The 17,379-nt window shown below is 43.7% G+C and overlaps 1 protein-coding gene across 1 annotated transcript; it reads right to left on the bottom strand.

Annotated features, from left to right (window-relative positions):
- Nucleotides 1-1,610: 1,610 nt before the first annotated feature.
- LOC128420379 (phospholipase A2 inhibitor and Ly6/PLAUR domain-containing protein-like) lies at nt 1,611-9,662 on the bottom strand. Its single transcript, XM_053401979.1, has 5 exons — nt 9,560-9,662; nt 6,113-6,214; nt 4,786-4,935; nt 3,910-4,047; nt 1,611-1,810 (listed from the first exon to the last, which is right to left on the bottom strand). The coding sequence occupies exons 1-5, from the start codon at nt 9,645-9,647 to the stop codon at nt 1,668-1,670; spliced, it is 621 nt and encodes a 206-aa protein (XP_053257954.1). The 5' UTR covers nt 9,648-9,662; the 3' UTR covers nt 1,611-1,667.
- Between the last annotated feature and the right edge of the window lie 7,717 nt (nt 9,663-17,379).

Raw genomic sequence — 17,379 nt, 5'->3', positions numbered from 1 at the left:
AGGGAACTGACATCGGAGCCAGAGGCGGAGGCAAGGCTCCCAAGCAATGGTGGAGAAGGGCCCAGCAGGGAGAGAGGCAGATCATCAGCTGGGGAAGGAAATCAGCGTAACACCAGGGATAAAGGGGGGCAGATGGGGGAATCGGCGAGGGGGCTCCAGGACTCCTCGCCGGAGACCAGCGGGGAGAGCACAGGTCCTCCGCTACCCACACCCATCCTGCGCAGAAGACTTCCGCGCAGGGAAAGTAGGCGTAGACTTGGCGTCAAAGAACTTCTTTGCTGGACGAAGTTCAAGAAACGCCCACTGATGGATTCTGCTAGCGACTGAACAGCCACGAAGTGAATGGCTGTCCAGACAGAAAAGGTTTAACCAGGCAACCTAGCCTAGAGTGGCGGTAACTTACGCACGAGCAACCCCTAAAATCATTACACATAGTGTCCTCTTTTTCATTCTTCAAAATAAGGCAACCCTACAAAATAAGAACGTTCTTCGCTCCTGTGCTAAACAGAAGCTTAGCAGCTTGGAAGGTTCTAGAAGCTCAGAAGAGGCATGGCAATCCCCACTATGAAGGGACCCGACACTTCTGAATCTGCTACAGTTCACCAGTTGGGCTCCACTCTCTGGTTTATGTCCTTGAGTTCTGCTCATGCCTCTTGCTTGACAAAATGGAGATGCGTCTAGGAGCATAGGCATGACTGAAATGGTAGTGGGGTTTGCTTCTGATTTTGGGTTTTAGTTTCTTCATTTGTTTTAACTGAGGTTCATCTCTTTTATACATGCAATAATCTTGGACACAGCTAAGGAGTGTTCCTCTGCCCCAGAAAGGCCACATCACTTTTTGAATCAATACGAAGAAAGGTACCTTAGGAAGAAACACAAGGATCTCTTTTGTAGGCTCACCTGTGCCACCCCACTCAGCCACAGAAGAACCTCTGACTGGCACCTTCTCTTTGTTAAACCCAAGTTGACAGCCATCCAGAAGAAACAAACAAAACCATTTTTGGACTGAATATTCTTTATTGGCCCTGCAATATTTCATTCAGAAAACAGCCTGGAGCTTCAAAAACACACTTTGGAGGAGGTGCGGGAGGTATTGCGGTACTCAAATCAGGATGAGGAAGAAATTCAATTTTGTATGCATATTAATGAGAAACTAACTCATTTGCACTTTCCAGACCAATATGCAAACTAAAACCCACCTAGCCTTCAAATTTCACATTTCTCAGAATTTTGCAGTGTAGTTCTTCAACCAAACAGCGTATACGAAAATGTATTTATGAGAGTAAAGTGTATATATTATGGATAATAACATACTATGTATATTGTTCCAACTGCCTGCAAAAGTTGTGTTTAATAGGGTAAATTCATGCTAAATGTCGGCAGATTTTCATTTTATTTTTTAAATGAGAAACTTAAAAGCACTGAAATTTGACAGATCTGTCCATTCCAGTGCCGAAATGCTCATGGCATGAAACCTTCAAGGTGGCTGGCATGGAAAGGGAGCTCAGGAGAGAAACTTCATAAAGGGAATGCTGGAGATCATGGGTAGCAGGAGGAGGAAGAAACTCTTCAACAGGATATGGCTGGCACTAGGTATCATTGTTGCTTTAGGAGTTGTGGCTGGTTTCCAAGTTGTGGCTGATGCAGAATTTCTGGCTCATTAAGGATTATGCAGTGTCTGCTTCTTTTGCAGCAGGGACACATGTTATTGTTTTGATATTGTAGGGGATTCCTCCAATTGTCAATGCATAGTTTTCTACACCGCACATATTGCTTGTTCCACAACCATGCACGACGAACGTCTTGGCACCTGCAGGTAAATATGGGGATCATCAGCAGGTGTCAGTGGTAGCTGCTCTAGGAAAACAAATGGGGCATGGCCCCTTCAGTGTCAATCTGCCCTCACCCAGCGCCCACCAGCCTGCCTTCTGACTCACAACCAGTCCAACGGATGAGCTTCACCATCAGCTTCCTTTTCCTTAGGGGCATTGCCTCTTGTAGATCGGAACAGGGAGGAAGATGGGTACAAAACTAGGACTAGTTACTCTGCCTGCCATGGGCTCTGCCTATGGTCGGTCCTATGCTAATTGATTGTAGAACCTTATATTTTCAGAATTTGTATTTCTATATAGTAGTTGCCTGGTGCCCAGTGTGTTTTGCAGAGCACCCAGCCACCTTTATAGCAAACTGAAAGGAAAAACAGGGAAAGGGACCTGCCAAAAAATGAACCTGGGGCTCAGACCTCTGAGACCATGAGTGTCTGTTCATCAGCCACAGTGGAAAGAATTTTGCAACAATTGGGATCCATCCATTCTTAACCCAGGCCTGGGCTGGATTGGGGAGGAGAGGAAGAGGCAGATGAGAAAAACAGATATGGGCGAAAGTGGTTCAACTTGGGGACACTTGGCAAATTCTCATTATTTTTTTATTTCAGGGGTTTCTATCTGAGCCTGTGATTCTCCCTGAGCTATAACTCCTTCTGGGGTGCAGCCTGTCCCCCCAGACCACATCCATAAGCAGCCTACTTATCACCCTCCTTTGGGGCTTGAACACTTGCTTGACTGGACGGAGGAGAAAAATGGTTGCATGTTGTGCATGTGAAATGGGGGGGGGGACTCAATGTTTTTGCTCCACCCACTTCTGATTCTGCTCCACTCATCACGGGCACCTGACCTCTGGGAAGCAAATTTATTTAATTGTTAAATATTTATAGCACCCTTCCTCTCAAAAGAGCCTGGGTCAGTCAACACATCCACAATTTATTTTTACATTTATTGTTGTTGTTTTTTAAAAAGAATTAATCCTCCATCTGAAAAAGGTATCCCACCTTTACTGCTAGGAGCTCAAGGTGACATATTTGGTTGTCACAACCATCAACATCTTATAGTGGTACCTTGGGTTAAGAACTTAATTCGTTCTGGAGGTCTGTTCTTAACCTGAAACTGTTATTAACCTGAGGTACCACTTTAGCTAATGGGGCCTCCCGTTGCCACTATGTAAGTTCTGTTCTCATCCTGAAGCAAAGTTCTTAACCTGAGGTACTATTTCTGGATTTGTGGAGTCTGTAACCTGAAGCATCTGTAACCCGAGGTACCACTGTATTTTATGTTCACAACATGGCTGCCATGGAGTCCAACTGCGCTAGGGAGAAAAAGAAACCTCTTTCCTATCCAAGCATGCTTTTCCAATAATAAACCCGCTACTTATTCTCCGATGCCAAGTGCCTCTCTGTGTGACTGCATCAAAGTAAGCCTCCTCTCCTAACAAGTATTCAGAAGCTGAAAACCTCCAAGCTGTGTGCAAACTCTGCATACCAGTCAATAGTATCAGAGTCATATTTCTTCAACACTGGTTGCAAAAGAAAGCCCATGTGGCTTATCATTATGCTGAATCTGTCTAATACTTTTTGAAGGCCATCCAGTGTGGTGGCCATCATCACTACGTCTTATAGGACCAATTCCCATCATTCAACTATGCACTGGGTGACGAAGTATTTTCTTTTGCCCATCTGAAATGTTCCAACATTTAGCTTGATTGGATGGTCCCAAGTTCTACTCAAATGAGAAGGACTTATGTGAATGGGCCCAGACTCAATCCCACACTCGACACTTTAGTGTTCCAAAGGATGATGCACACATGCCATTAGCACCTTATCATGGGTGCAATCCCACCATGCTTTGGCACAGCACTTGTTCATTTCAATGATGCTTGCACCAGAGAACATCCTGGAAGATGGTTCTCCAAGAGTCAGGGCTGCAAGTCTCTTGCTCTGCTGCCTGAGATAGTCATCTCATCTTGCCTGATGGTTGGTCCATCTCTAGATCCTCCAGAGGCAGCATTCCCCTCCCACCTGCTCTCCCCACCCCACAGAATCCCTCCTCCTCCTTTGCTTAGTATCTTCAAGGTTACCAGAGCTTCCTTCTACAGTGATGCAATTCCTTTGACCATCTGTGCATAAGACCGGTCCATCCATGCACTCCTTCTCCGTCTGAGCATAACATCCTTTTGGGCAAGTGAGCCCATTCTCAGTCCAAGGAGCTTGAAGAGCTAGGAAGCAAAGAAGAAAGAGGCAAATGGTCATATATGGAAAGTTTTTACATAAGAATCTCCGAAGAGCCCCGCTGGATCATTGACAGGCCTGCTTCACACAGACACAGCAGCCGCAGCCTTCCTGATGCATTCACACAACCACCCACTGAGTCCTCCCCACTCCCAGCTCTTTGTTAGCATATTCTTTGTCAGAATGAAAGAATGAGGTTTAGAGACACAGGTTTGACACCTTTCCTGTCTTGTGTTAGGATGAAAGGTGTGGAGGTACCAAAACTTCCTCCACTCCACCCTGTTCCTGCCAAGTTTCAAAAGCTAATTGAGAATGTTTTCATCATTCTGAAACCAAGGGCCCCTCCAGACTGGTGTTTTATCGCAGGTTCATTTGTGCAACATGTTCTTCAAACTATAACACTGCATTAGTGATGGATTTCTCCTGGTTTCATTTCTTCTGTGATGCTTCTCCAGTTCTACAGCATTCTACTGTGGGATGAAAATAAACCAGGACATTTGTGGTATGAAAAACGATGGGATTTCAGCTAGAAGTAATGGGATGTGCACTGATAGAAATTAAGCAGTATGACCATGCACATGCAAAAGGGTACTGAGAATGGAATAGTGTGTGACTGCCCCAGTAGCATCATGGGCACAAATCATTCTGAATGCACCATAAAAAGAACTCCTGGAGTGGCTCATTTCTGCAATTCTGATATCATAGAGGGGTAGGTTATGACATACAGGTCCAATTTAACTTTGCGTTGCACCCATCTTCAGTACAGCAAGCAGAGCTGGAGCGCAAATGTTTCTCTTTTCCTATGGTGATGTTATAAGCATTGGCACAAGAATCACTTTTTCCACATGAATAGGTTGTTGTGTCAAACTCGGTGCCTGTTTACCGGAAGAAGAGAAAGACAAACAACAGGTCAGGAGAGCTCATTCCCCAGAATCCTTCATTCTCTGCCGAACTCTATGGTCTCTGCTCTGCCTTGCCCTTCCATCCTTTCCAAGTTCTCCCAAAGGAATATGGCTCAGTGGAGTAGAGCCTTCATCTTGCTGAAGAAACTCTGGAAGTTCCAGATCAATGGTGAAGAACCTCAGGTCTGTGGACCAAAGGCAACCTCTTTCTGTATCTGACCCTTCAGAACTGACCCAATCCACACCCCTTACCAACTTCGTTTTACATCCTCCTTGAGTGTGTTTGCCTGGCTGGTATATGTCATTGAAATCTGATAATGATTTCGGTTTTCCTTGACCGAGTGGAAGAGAGAGAGATAGGTGTTTGTGGGCAGAACCTAACTATAAAGCTAAAATTTACATTTCTTACTTTGCCCACTTTTGCTTATGACCCTGCCCAGTTCTGGTGTGTGGCCCTCAAAACAGAATGTGGCCCTCAGCTTAAAAGGGAATTCTGCTCTGGAACACTGCCAGAAATCTCAGGAGGTAGTTAGTGGTAGAGGAGAAAGTCCGGGCTGGTCCATTAAGCGAATGGGGTACTTCCTGTTCTATTATTATTATTATTATTATTATTATTATTATTATTATTATTATTATACTATTTATACCCTGCCCATCTGACTGGGTTGCCCCAGCCACTCTGGGCAGCTTCCAACATATATAGAAACATAAATAAACATTTTTTAAAAAAACTTCCGTATACAGAGCTGCCTTCAGGTGTCTTCTAAAGGCTGTATAGTTATTTATCTCCTTGGTTTGGGGATCGGATACCTTCATACCCTCCAACATTTATCCAGTGAAAATAGGGACGGCACAAGGAAATGCAGGACATTCCAGGATCAGAAACCGGGTCAGCTTCTGTAAATCTAGGACTGTCCCTGGAAAATAGGGAAACTTGGAGGGTCTGCTACCAGATTCCAACTCCTTAATCTCAGAGTTGTCCCTTGCAGAACTCAGCGGGGAGCAGAAGGATGGGGACGAAAGTAGAATGATTTGGCTCTGCCGGTCATTGGCCTTCTTCCATACCAGTCCTAATGGGCACCAGCCTCCATTGGATAGATTGTGGCACAGCATGGAGGATGCCACCAGGCAAGGCCAACACCTCCCTTACCAAGCATTGTGCTCTGGTCCCTGATGAGCACGCAGGCATCCAAACCGCTGGCACAGTCCGAAGCGTTAGAAACTTCTGCTCCTTGTACACACTTCAAGACAGCTGGAAGAAGAGAGAAGGGCATAATTCAACTATGGGACTGAAGAACCCGCATGCATTGGACAAAATGGGAAAAGTCCGTGTCCCATTCAGTGCGTAATGCTGACTCTGGGCAAAGTTTTTCCTAGAGTGCACATCACAGTGTGAAATGCGTTCTGCTGGATAAGAACTTGGCTGTGTACACACCATACATTTAAAGTTTATTTAAAACGCACGACACACACACACACCCTAATCCCGGGAACTGTAATTTGCCCATCACAGAACAACAATTCCCAGCACCCTGAACCAACTACAGTTCCCATTATTATTTGGGGGATGTCATGTGCTTTACATGAAGGTTGTCATAATTTACAAATTTTAATGCACATGTGTCTTCTAGCTAATCAAAAGGTCATCTTGGGTGGATAGGGGGAAGAAAGCAGGGAATTATGTCAACTTTGAACACTCTATTTCCATTCCTTCTTCCTCCCATAGGAGACAGCGATGGCCTCCAACTTTAAAAGAGGATTAGAGAAATTCAGGTAGGAGAAGATTCTCAGTGGTGACTCAGTGTGACGGCTATGCTTTCTGTCTACCACAGAGGCAGCAATGCCTCTGGAAGCCAGTTTCTGGGAATCACAATAATAATAATAATAGTAATTTATTATTTATACCCCGCCCATCTGGCTGGGCCTCCCCAGCCACTCTGGGCGGCTTCCATAGAAACCAAAAATACAGTAAAATATCACACGTTAAAAACTTTCCTGAACACAAATGAAGAGAATGCTGTTGCAGGTATTAGTTATGGGATTCCCATAGGCATCTGGCCGAGAATAGGATTGTGGACAATATGGGCTACTGGCCTGATCCTGCAGGCTCTTCCTGTGTTTTTCTAACAAACACAGAGGTAAAGGTAAAGGGACCCCTGACCATTAGGTCCAGTCGCGGACGACTCTGGGGTTGCGGCGCTCATCTCGCTTTATTGGCCGAGGGAGCCGGCGTACAGCTTCCGGGTCATGTGGCCAGCATGACTAAGCTGCTTCTGGCAAACCAGATCAGCGCACAGAAATGTCGTTTACCTTCCCGCTGGAGTGGTATCTATTTATCTACTTTCACTTCGTGCTTTCAAACTGCTAGGTTGGCAGGAGCAGGGACCGAGCAACGGGAGCTCAACCCATCGCTGGGATTTGAACTGCCGACCTTCGCACAGCACCACCCGTGTCCCATCAAATACAGAGTCTAGCGCTTAATTGATTATTGATTGATAGATTACTTAACTTCTATGCTGCTTAATATATTAAAATTATCTCTAAAGGCAAAAGAGCCAATTCTTAGGGGCCAAGGTCACTTTGCCCTCCCCCCATAAAATATGTCTAGGGGAGGGCCCCCCCAAGAAGATGGGCATTGCCACTCAAATGCTGTGCGTGCACCATGTCATGTGATTGATCATGCAGGGTGGGGCTTACCTGCCCCTCCCCAATATTTTATTCAAGTTGGGGGCCCCCTTGCTATGAGGTGTATATAAAGCCGAAGCAACAACAGACAACTTAAAGAAAACATTACAAAAATACAGAGTTACATATAAAAACGTTACATTAATATAACATTACTATTATAGATATAAATCAATAGCAATTCCTTTCGATCTCTTTTTTATACATATAAATTTTATTAGTTTTTTAACATATCATTTTCAACAGTAATTAAACATACTTTTACATCTTATTCAATTTTTTTGACTTCCATCAGTCCTGTCTGGAAATTTTCCAATCTAATTTCTTAGTATGCATTTCTTATTTTCCCTATTACATTTCAAACTCATAACCAATATCTCTATCTTTTTCTGCTTTGTAACACTTTGTATATTTCTTCTTACAAAACTTCTTGTAGTCCTACTAGCTTAATTTGTTGATTACAGTTGCTCTTCAAATAATTCAACAATTCCTTTCATTCTCAGCCTCTTGGTTCTCACCCAGGGTCCAAACACACCCTCAGCTCACCCACAAAAGTCTCGCAATCAGAACAGCAGCCATCAATCTTGTCTCTCACTATAGACTTGTTTTTCATGGGCAATCCCAAGGTCAATGATACTTCCTTAGGCTTCCCACAGCTGTGTCCCATTCAGCTGCCCTCTCCACACCCAGTTCAAGGTACAGCAGATGCGCTAAGTCTCCCAGGGGGTCCAGAGGATGGGGAAAGTTTCTCCCTGCACTCACAGCTCTTTCTGCACCCTCTGCACCCTCCTTGTTCTCAAGCTGGCATACGGCTTGGCTCTTCATTTTGCCAAGAGATCCTCCTGTGGTAAGAAAGTTCTCTGCAAAGTTTTTAACCCTCCAAGATTGGCATTAAATGATGGCACAGTAGGTATGTGATTCCAGTTTTGTCCCTGACCACATAGTAGGAAAACAGATCCGATGAAGGATATTGGAAAAAGAAAAAGAAAAAACCTTACGTGGCAGATCCTGTGCATGCTGCTCCTGTGAAATGGGGTGCACAGCTGGCATTTGCGTGCTGTATAGAGATGGTGTACTAACAAACACCAGTTTTCTGTGTCATTAAGAGGGGCACATTCCCCTTCCCACCCCACCCCATGCCATCAATGGCCCCAGTCCCACCACCGCCCACGGCACATTGAGATTTTGTCAAGAAAGCCAAGAGAAGATCAATCAGCAGTAGAAAACGACCAAGGCAATAGCATTTTGCTAGTTACATGGCAGGCAACATAGCTACCTGGGTTATTTGTGTGTGTGTGTGTGTGTGTGTGTGTGTGTGTGTGTGTGTTCTGTAGCTTTATATTCTGATTTTATCCTGTGAACTGCCCTGACACCTGAGGGTATAGGGCGATGCAACAAACAAACAAACAAACAAACAAACAAACAAATCCCATGCAAAATATGCCTCCCAATGCTAGTCCTACTGGACTTAACCTTCCAGAGGTCCTTTACCATTACCCTTTTTACCTACTATGAATAGACCTTTGGAAGTTAGTGGACATGACTTAGGCTCATCCATTGCAATATACATACTTCGAGTAGTACTTAGCTGAATACTGTATATTTCAGCCAACACCTTTAGAATGTACAGCAGATTACTCCCAGTCTATGATTCTATGATTCCCCATCACCAAAGGCATCCACTCAAAAGCTAGCGTGGAAGTCCAAATTGGGGGGGGGGGAGAGACTAGCTCTTGCATGCTCCTCAGCTCTTCCTTTTGCTAAAGATCAGCCTGTGGCAGGAACAATCTGTGCAAACTTTTTAACCCTCAAACGATGGCCCAGTTGATATGCCATTCCATAGTACTGGTCTTCCATTCTGTCCCTAACAGCATAGTAGGAAAATGGATGTGATCAATGATAAATAACTTACATGTATCCGCAGAGGCAACTAAGAGTGGCGAAAGAAGGCAGAGCACAAGGAGAGGCACCATGGTGTCGTAAGGTAGGGCTAAGATCATTGCTGAGCTTGAGTGCTTCTTGTGCCCAGATGTATGTGCAAAGGACGTTTTATAGATGGGTCTGCTGTGACATCTTTTAGGGAGTTGCTCCAATGAACCACAGTAAAAGGAGTGTTGTGTAGTGTAAATACCCATAAAGAAAATGGGTGGAGATGCTTCTCTTATTGTGCCAGGACTTCCTGGAACGAACAGTGGATTCTGACAACAAATTTGGCAAAACTGATGCCAACTGATGCATTTCTAGCTTTAGGAATGTTTGGCATGTACCTTACATATTATTACTTATTCCATTTATTCCCTCACTCCTCTATGGATCCTCAAGCAGGCAGGAAGGCAGGAGTGGTCTTTTATTCTAGCCCAAAGTGCATCACTCAAGGAGTTTCATAGATGAGTGGAGATCTGGACCCACGTCTTCCTCACCCTGCCATATTATCATTTATTGCCTGCTATGTTCTGGAATTAGTGTAGCCAGCTCCAGAAAACAGGGAAAGTTCAGAGAGGAGCCTCAAAACTCAAGGATGGCGAGCCTGTGGCCCTCTGGATTTTGATATGGATGCAGCTTCCATCATCCCTAACCATTAGCCATGCTGGCTGGAACTGACAGGAACTCCAGTTCAACAACACCTGGAGAGTGACACATTTTGCCACCCCACACTTGGCTCCATGCTCATTCTCCTCTGTCCCCTGATTGTTTGGAATATGGGGGGGTCACCTCCCAAAAATATGGAGGACCCAGAAGAGTGGGGGCCCTAGGATTTGGTATCCCTGGTGTGTGTGTGTGTTTGTGTCTATGTGTGGAGTCGTTTTGGGGTGGGATTGCTTTTTATTGAAGCAAAAGACAGGCAGAACCATGAGTGAAATCGGCTGGGCCAGGGACTGGACAGAGGAATAGTGAGGCAGATGAAAGGCAAAGTGGGAAATTGTGGGAGAAAAGGAGGAGGCAGAGCCGGAGCAGTTGGCTGACTTATTGTCACTAGATTCAGGTAGGTAGCCGTGTTGGTTTGACGTAGTAAAATATATATATAAAAAATAATAAAAATTGTCCAGTAGCACCTTAGAGACCAACTAAGTTTGTTCTTGGTATAAGCTTTTGTGTGCATGCACACTTCTTCAGATAGTTGTCACTAGAAAGCATTCCAGACCCCCCTTCTCCCAGAACCTTGCAGGCCTTGAAAGTAGGGGAGCAAAGGGCTTGGAGACAAATGACCCTACGCGGCCAACATAAGGTGGGTGCTGCTGCTGACAATTGAGGAAGTTGAGAGAAGGGGGGGAGATTTTCTTGGAGCAATGCCATTACTCCAAGAAGCTGCATTTCTAAGCCTCCCTCTGTGACAATTGAATAAAATGTTTTGGTAAGAACTTTCCCTGTCTCATCTATTCCTTGCAGCCTACTGTGGGGGGATCAGGTTCCCTGACGCCTGACAGGCTGTGACTTGAAGAACGTGTTCTTGGGCTTCCTTTTCACTCCTCCTTGCCATTGCTTTTTCCACATGTGATATGTCTTTTTAGGGTGTGTAGCCTGAATGCAGGAACCATCTTAGTCAAGATATTTATACGGTGGTACCTCAGGTTACAGACGCTTCAGGTTACAGACTCCGCTAACCCAGAAATAGTACCTCGGGTTAAGAACTTTGCTTCAGGATGAGAACAGAAATCGTGCTCTGGTGGCACAGCGGCAGCAGGAAGCCCCATTAGCTAAAGTGGTGCCTCAGATTAAGAACAGTTTCAAGTTAAGAACAGACCCCCAGAACAAATTAAGTTCTTAACCCGAGGTACCACTGTAGTCCACTGTTTTGGCTAAAGGCCAAGGTATAAATGCCATAAGCAAACAAACAAATCTCCACCAGCCATTTTGTGGGTCACCTGCTCAGTTACGTGACATATCTACCCACTTCCTGTTTGGCAGCCAAACCAGGAAGTTCGTTGGGTCTTTCATGGGCTGCTGTCTCTGTTTTCCCCTTAGTGTGACATGTGTTACCAAGCCCTAGATGAAACAAAGGGCTTATTCACACTTCCCCTGGTCCCTCAGCTTTCCCGATGGGAAGCAGCTCTTTAGCACACAACTGGAGCAAATGGCAATTGGGCTTTTTCCCCCAGATGGATGTTTGTTCTGATTGAGCACTAAAGAGCAGGTTTTCCATGCAAAAGGAGTGAGGTAAGGGAACAACCGCTCAGACCACTTGGACCCATGTTTTCTAGGCAGGGAACAAGCAGATATGTGGATGAGCCCTAAACCCATGTCCGCACAGTACGCTTCCCCCAAACATTTCTGGGAGTGGTTAAAGGTGCTGAGAGTTGTTAGGAGACCCCAAATCCCAACCCAGAGCTCCAATTTCTGTGTTGCCTGAGGAGAGGGGTGGAGAACTGTAGCTCTGTGTCGAGAAAAGGGAGTCTCCAAACAATTCTCTGCCCTCTTAAACTATAGCCCCCTGAATTCTTTGGGGGAGACAATGGGTGTTTGGCGTCATAGTGGTTCAGGAGTGGCTTGGACTGGCACCATTGAGAAAGGGATGAAGACAGTGGTCTGTGTCTGAGAGAGTCTCTCCTTTGACAAAGGATTTGTTGATCGCCCAACTCACAGGCAATCGTTTTCCAACCCTGATGCAGACCTCCTTACTTCTGCTGCAGAAAGCTGAGCTGCACTATGTCCTTGGATCTTGCTGTTACTGTTCAACTGGCATGAATTCAGGCCATTCCTCTAGGTTCAGAGATCGACTCCCAAAACAGAAGTGCTGGATTTACTGCCTGGCAATAAAACTGCCATTGTTGACCATATCACAGTCCCCTGGCTTTGTTGCAAATGCAAACAGGGTTTTAGCCTTTGGCAAAGTCAGCCTCTGACGTTGGCCTCACTGGGCACCTACTGAAGTCCACACCCCACTTGCAGTCCCCTGACTAGCTCTATGCATGAGAGTCAGATGGTTGTTGTTCTGGATGGGGTTGCAGTCCCTCTGGTGCAGCAGCTAAGAAGCTTGAGGATAGGGACAGGGAAGATATCCCAATCAACTTGTACTTCAGTTTCTGCCGTGTGGTAACAAGTTTCTAGGGGGTTCCTGGCACTCACCCAAGATTTGTGTTTTTCCATTAGAAAATCAGGACACAGCAGAGTCTGCAATGTCTTAGAAATATGGTTTATTCACACATATTTGCACCTAAAACCTTCAGTGGAGGAAGTGCAGAATATGACACCCCAAGAGTATCTCTCATTGCTCCTCTCATAGCTATAGCAAGCTTGGCCCCACCCAAATGGATCCAAATGGTTTCCAGGGAGTGGCAGGGGTTGGATCTCTTGGTGGCATTTGATACCATCAATCATAACATCCTTCTGGACTATCTAGAGGAGCTGGGGGCACTGTTATACAGTGTTCCACTCCTTCCTCCTGGGCTGTGTCCAGAAAGTGGTGATGGGGGATGAGCGGGGTATAAATATTATTATTATTATTATTATTATTATTATTATTATTATTATTATTATTATTCCCATGTTGATGGCCTTTCAGCTGATTCCCTGGTGACCCACTGGAATGCAGAGTTAACCAGGGCTATGAACTGTCTGGCTCCGAAGCACCCTCTCCAATTGTATGGAGCCTGGACAGCCCCGTGGTTTTCTGCAGAGCTGAGGGCAATGAAACATTCGTTGAGACGACTAGAGTGCTGGTGGCGGAAAACTCATTCTGAATTGAACCAGAAATGGGTTAGAGCTCAATGTCAAGCCTATCAAGTGGTGACAGCGACAGTGAAGAGGACCTTCTTCACTGCCTCTATTGCATCTGCAGAAGACAGCAGCAGGAAACTCTTTCAGGTGGTTCGTAATCTAACAGAACCACTTTTGCTATCGGGGCCTAGTAAGGATCCCAAAATCTCCTGCAATGATTTTGCAACTTTTTTGCAGATATTTTTTTTTTTTTATAAATTTTTTTATTGCTTTTTTCCAGAATCTAAATCCATCATCAATAACACAACAAAAGCGGTTTTACAGAAAGAAAAAGAAATTAAACAAGAAAAAATTCATTTTTCGAAGTCTTTTTTTTTTTTTTCATCATCCACTGGACTTCCCCATCTCCTCCATCCCTGCATTCTTTATAATAAATATAAACAGCAAATTAATACCTTGTTTCCTGTGTTTTTGTATTTTCATCTAATTATTCACTCTGAAATTAAAACTTTTCTCGATCATTAACTTTGTTTCTATCAACTCCGAATTTCAATACTGAAGCATATTTACCTCAAACCTTAGCAAATTTTTAACATTCATATATCTTATAATGTTTTTGTAAATAGTCCTTAAATTTTTTCCAATCCTCTTCCGCAGCCTCTTCTCCCAGGTCTCGGATTCTGCCAGTCATTTCGGCTAGTTGCATATAGTCCATCAGTTGTGTGTGCCATTCTTCCAGTGTGGGTAGCTCCTGTGCCTTCCAGTATTTAGCTATGAGAATTCTTGCTGCAGTCGTTGCATATAGAAAGAAGGTTCTGTCTTTCTTAGGTATCCTCTGGCCCACAATGCCCAAGAGGAAGGCCTCTGGTTTCTTCTGAAAGGTATACTTAAATACCTTTTTCAACTCGTTATAAATCATTTCCCAGAAGGCCTTCACCCTCGGGCATGTCCACCAGAGGTGGTAAAAAGTTCCTTCAGCCTCCTTACATTTCCAACATTTATTATCAGACAAATGGTATATCTTTGCAAGTTTGACTGGGGTCATGTACCACCTGTACATCATTTTCATAATATTTTCCTTTAAGGCACTACATGCCGTAAATTTCATACCGGTGGTCCATAACCTTTCCCAGTCCTCAAACATAATGTTGTATCCAATATCTTGTGCCCATTTTATCATGGCTGATTTGACTATCTCATCTTGAGTATTCCATTTAAGCAGCAAGTTGTACATTCTTGAAAGCACTTTCGTCTTAGGTTCAAGTAATTCTAGTTCTAATTTTGATTTTTCCACCTGGAAACCAATTTTTTTATCTTTTTTAAAGATCTCTAAAATTTGGGCATAGTGAAACCAGTCTCGCACCTTCCCTTTCAATTTTTCAAAGCTCTGCAACCTCCAAGTGTCACCCACTCTTTCTATTATTTCACAGTATTTTGCCCAGCCACCCCCCATATTAAGTATTTTTGTGGCTTTAGCCTCCATCGGTGATAACCACCTCGGAGTCTTGTTTTCAAATAAGTCCTTGTATTTAGTCCAGACAGAAAACAGAGATTTCCTTACAATATGGTTTTTAAACAACTTATGAGACTTTACCTTGTCGTACCACAAATATGCATGCCACCCAAAAGCATTGTTGAACCCTTCCAGATCTAGGACATCAGTGTTTTCTAGCAAAAACCAATCTTTCAGCCAGCAGAGGGATGCAGCTTCATAATACAACCTTAAGTCCGGCAGGGCAAAACCCCCTCTTTCCTTTGCATCTGTTAATATTTTAAATTTTATTCGGGGCTTTTTGCCCTGCCAGACAAACTTCATAATGTCCCTCTGCCACTTTCCAAAACATTCCACTCTGTCCACGATCTGTAGGGTCTGGAACAGAAACAGCATTTTTGGCAATACATTCATCTTTACTGCTACAATTCTTCCCAACAAGGAAAGTTTCAATCTTGACCAGATTTCTAGATCCTTTTTAATTTCAGACCAACATTTTTCATAATTATCTTTAAACAGATTCAAATTTTTCCCAGTCAAGTTGACCCCCAGGTATTTCACTTTATTAACAACGTTTAGTTCTGTTTCCTTCTGAAACCCATCTATTTCTAAAGGTGTCAAGTTTTTTGCCAAAACCTTAGTTTTTTGTTTGTTTAACTTGAATCCCGCCACCCGACCAAACTCAGAAATTAATTCCAATACTCTTTTTGTGCTGGACACCGGCTCCTGTAATGTCAAAACCAAGTCATCTGCAAAGGCCTTCAGTTTATATTGTTTTCCTCCGACCTGTATTCCTTCCACCTGCTGATCCTTCCTGATCAAATTTAGCAAAACCTCAAGGACAGAAATAAATAGCAAGGGTGATAGGGGGCACCCCTGTCGTGTTCCTTTTTCAATTTTAAACTCTTCTGTCACCACATTGTTTACTATCAATTTAGCCTTTTGTTCTGAATATATTGCATCTATGCCATTTTGGAACGCCCTTCCCACTCCCATCCCTTCCAAATTCTTCTTCATAAATTTCCAAGATATATTGTCAAAGGCCTTCTCCGCGTCTATAAATATCAAAACTGCTTTTGTATTCAAATTTGTCTGTAGAAGTTCCAGAACGTCAACAATGTTCCTAGTATTATCTGACAAATGCCTGCCAGGGAGAAAGCCTGCTTGGTCTTTATGAATAACTCCATTTAAGACTTTTTTCAATCTATTTGCCAAAATGTCAGCAAAAATCTTGTAATCCACGTTTAGGAGTGAGATGGGACGGTAGTTCTTAAGTTGAGTCTTTTCAGATTCCAATTTTGGTATCAAAGTGATGAATGCCTCTTTCCACGATTCTGGTGCCCCCTTCCCTTCCATAATTTGATTACATACCTCCATCAATGGCTGAGTCAGGTATTCCTTCAATATCTTATAGTATTTGGAGGTAAGTCCATCTGGGCCCGGGGATTTGCCTAGTTGCATGTTCTGAATGGCATTTTCGATTTCCTGTTGGGTTATTTTATAATTCAGGTCAGTTTGTTTGTCTTGTGTTAGTTTTTGTAGGCCATAGCTTTTTAAAAATTTATTTATTTCAGTCTCCACTTGGGGTCCTTGGGAAAACAATTTTTTAAAATATCTCTGGAAACACTTTCTAATTTCCTCTGGTTTCTGAATACATTCTCCTTCAACCTCTAGATTGGTAACAAAGTTCAGTTTTTGTCTCTTTTTCAGCTGCCATGATAGCAGCTTCCCACATTTATTTGCCGATTCAAATGATCTTTGTTTCATCTGTTTGATTTTCCATTCAACTTCTTGATTTATCAGTTTTGCATATTGTGCTTGATGGAATTTTATTTCTCTCAAAACTTCTTTTGATTTTGGATTTAGTCTCAACTTTTTCTCTCCGTCTTTTATCCTTTCCAAGATCTTGTCCTTTTTACCGTTCCAGAGTTTTTTCTTAATAGAATTCTGCTGTATCAGAAACCCTCTCATAACAGCTTTGCTTGCGTCCCAGATTGTTTTTTTTTCCACCGAAGTGTTCAAATTTAGTTCAAAGTAGTCTTTCATCGTCTTTTGGGCCTTCTTCACTATCTCCTGGTCTCTAAACAATGCATCATTCATTCTCCATCTGAAGGATCCAGCTGGTGTAAGTCTCAAGTCCATTTTCAAGGGGTTATGGTCGGAGCAAGTTTTAGGGCAGATCTCTACTTTTTTGGTCTTGGGTGCCAGTCCTCTAGATATCCAGATTTGGTCGATTCTTGTCCAGGAGGGAACATTCTTTTCTTTTTTGCAGATAAAGTCTCTCAGATTCGGAAAGAGATAGACTCCACCATGGGAGCAGGGCCGGGGGAGAAGAGTACCAGAGTCCTGTCTGGTCAAGTTGCATGGGATCAATTCCAATCTGTTACCTCCAAGGATGTGGACAGGTTGCTTGGACGAGTGAAACCAACCATCTGTCTCCTTGATCCTTACCCATCCTGGCTCATAAAAGTCAGCCAGGAAGGGCTGGGCAATGAGCTCTGTGGGGTGGTGAATGCTTCCCTCTATGAGGGAGCCTTCCCAGAAGCACTGAAAGAGGTGGTTATTAAACCATTTCTTTAAAAAAC

This window comes from Podarcis raffonei, chromosome 8, assembly GCF_027172205.1.
Source record: "Podarcis raffonei isolate rPodRaf1 chromosome 8, rPodRaf1.pri, whole genome shotgun sequence".
NCBI lineage: Eukaryota > Metazoa > Chordata > Lepidosauria > Squamata > Lacertidae > Podarcis > Podarcis raffonei.
The sequence above is the reverse complement of the archived record's forward strand: the minus strand, read 5'-3'. Positions and strand labels throughout refer to the sequence as shown.

Excerpts from the sequence above, each read along its gene's own strand:
- LOC128420379 (XM_053401979.1), bottom strand. The coding sequence starts at position 9,647 with ATGATCTTAGCCCTACCTTACGACACCATGGTGCCTCTCCTTGTGCTC. Across the intron at positions 4,936-6,112 it reads GGACCAGAGCACAATGCTTG|GCACCGAGTTTGACACAACA; the intron begins GTAAGGGAGGTG and ends TCCGGTAAACAG. Across the intron at positions 4,048-4,785 it reads CGCAAAGTTAAATTGGACCT|CTCTTCAAGCTCCTTGGACT; the intron begins GTATGTCATAAC and ends TTTGCTTCCTAG.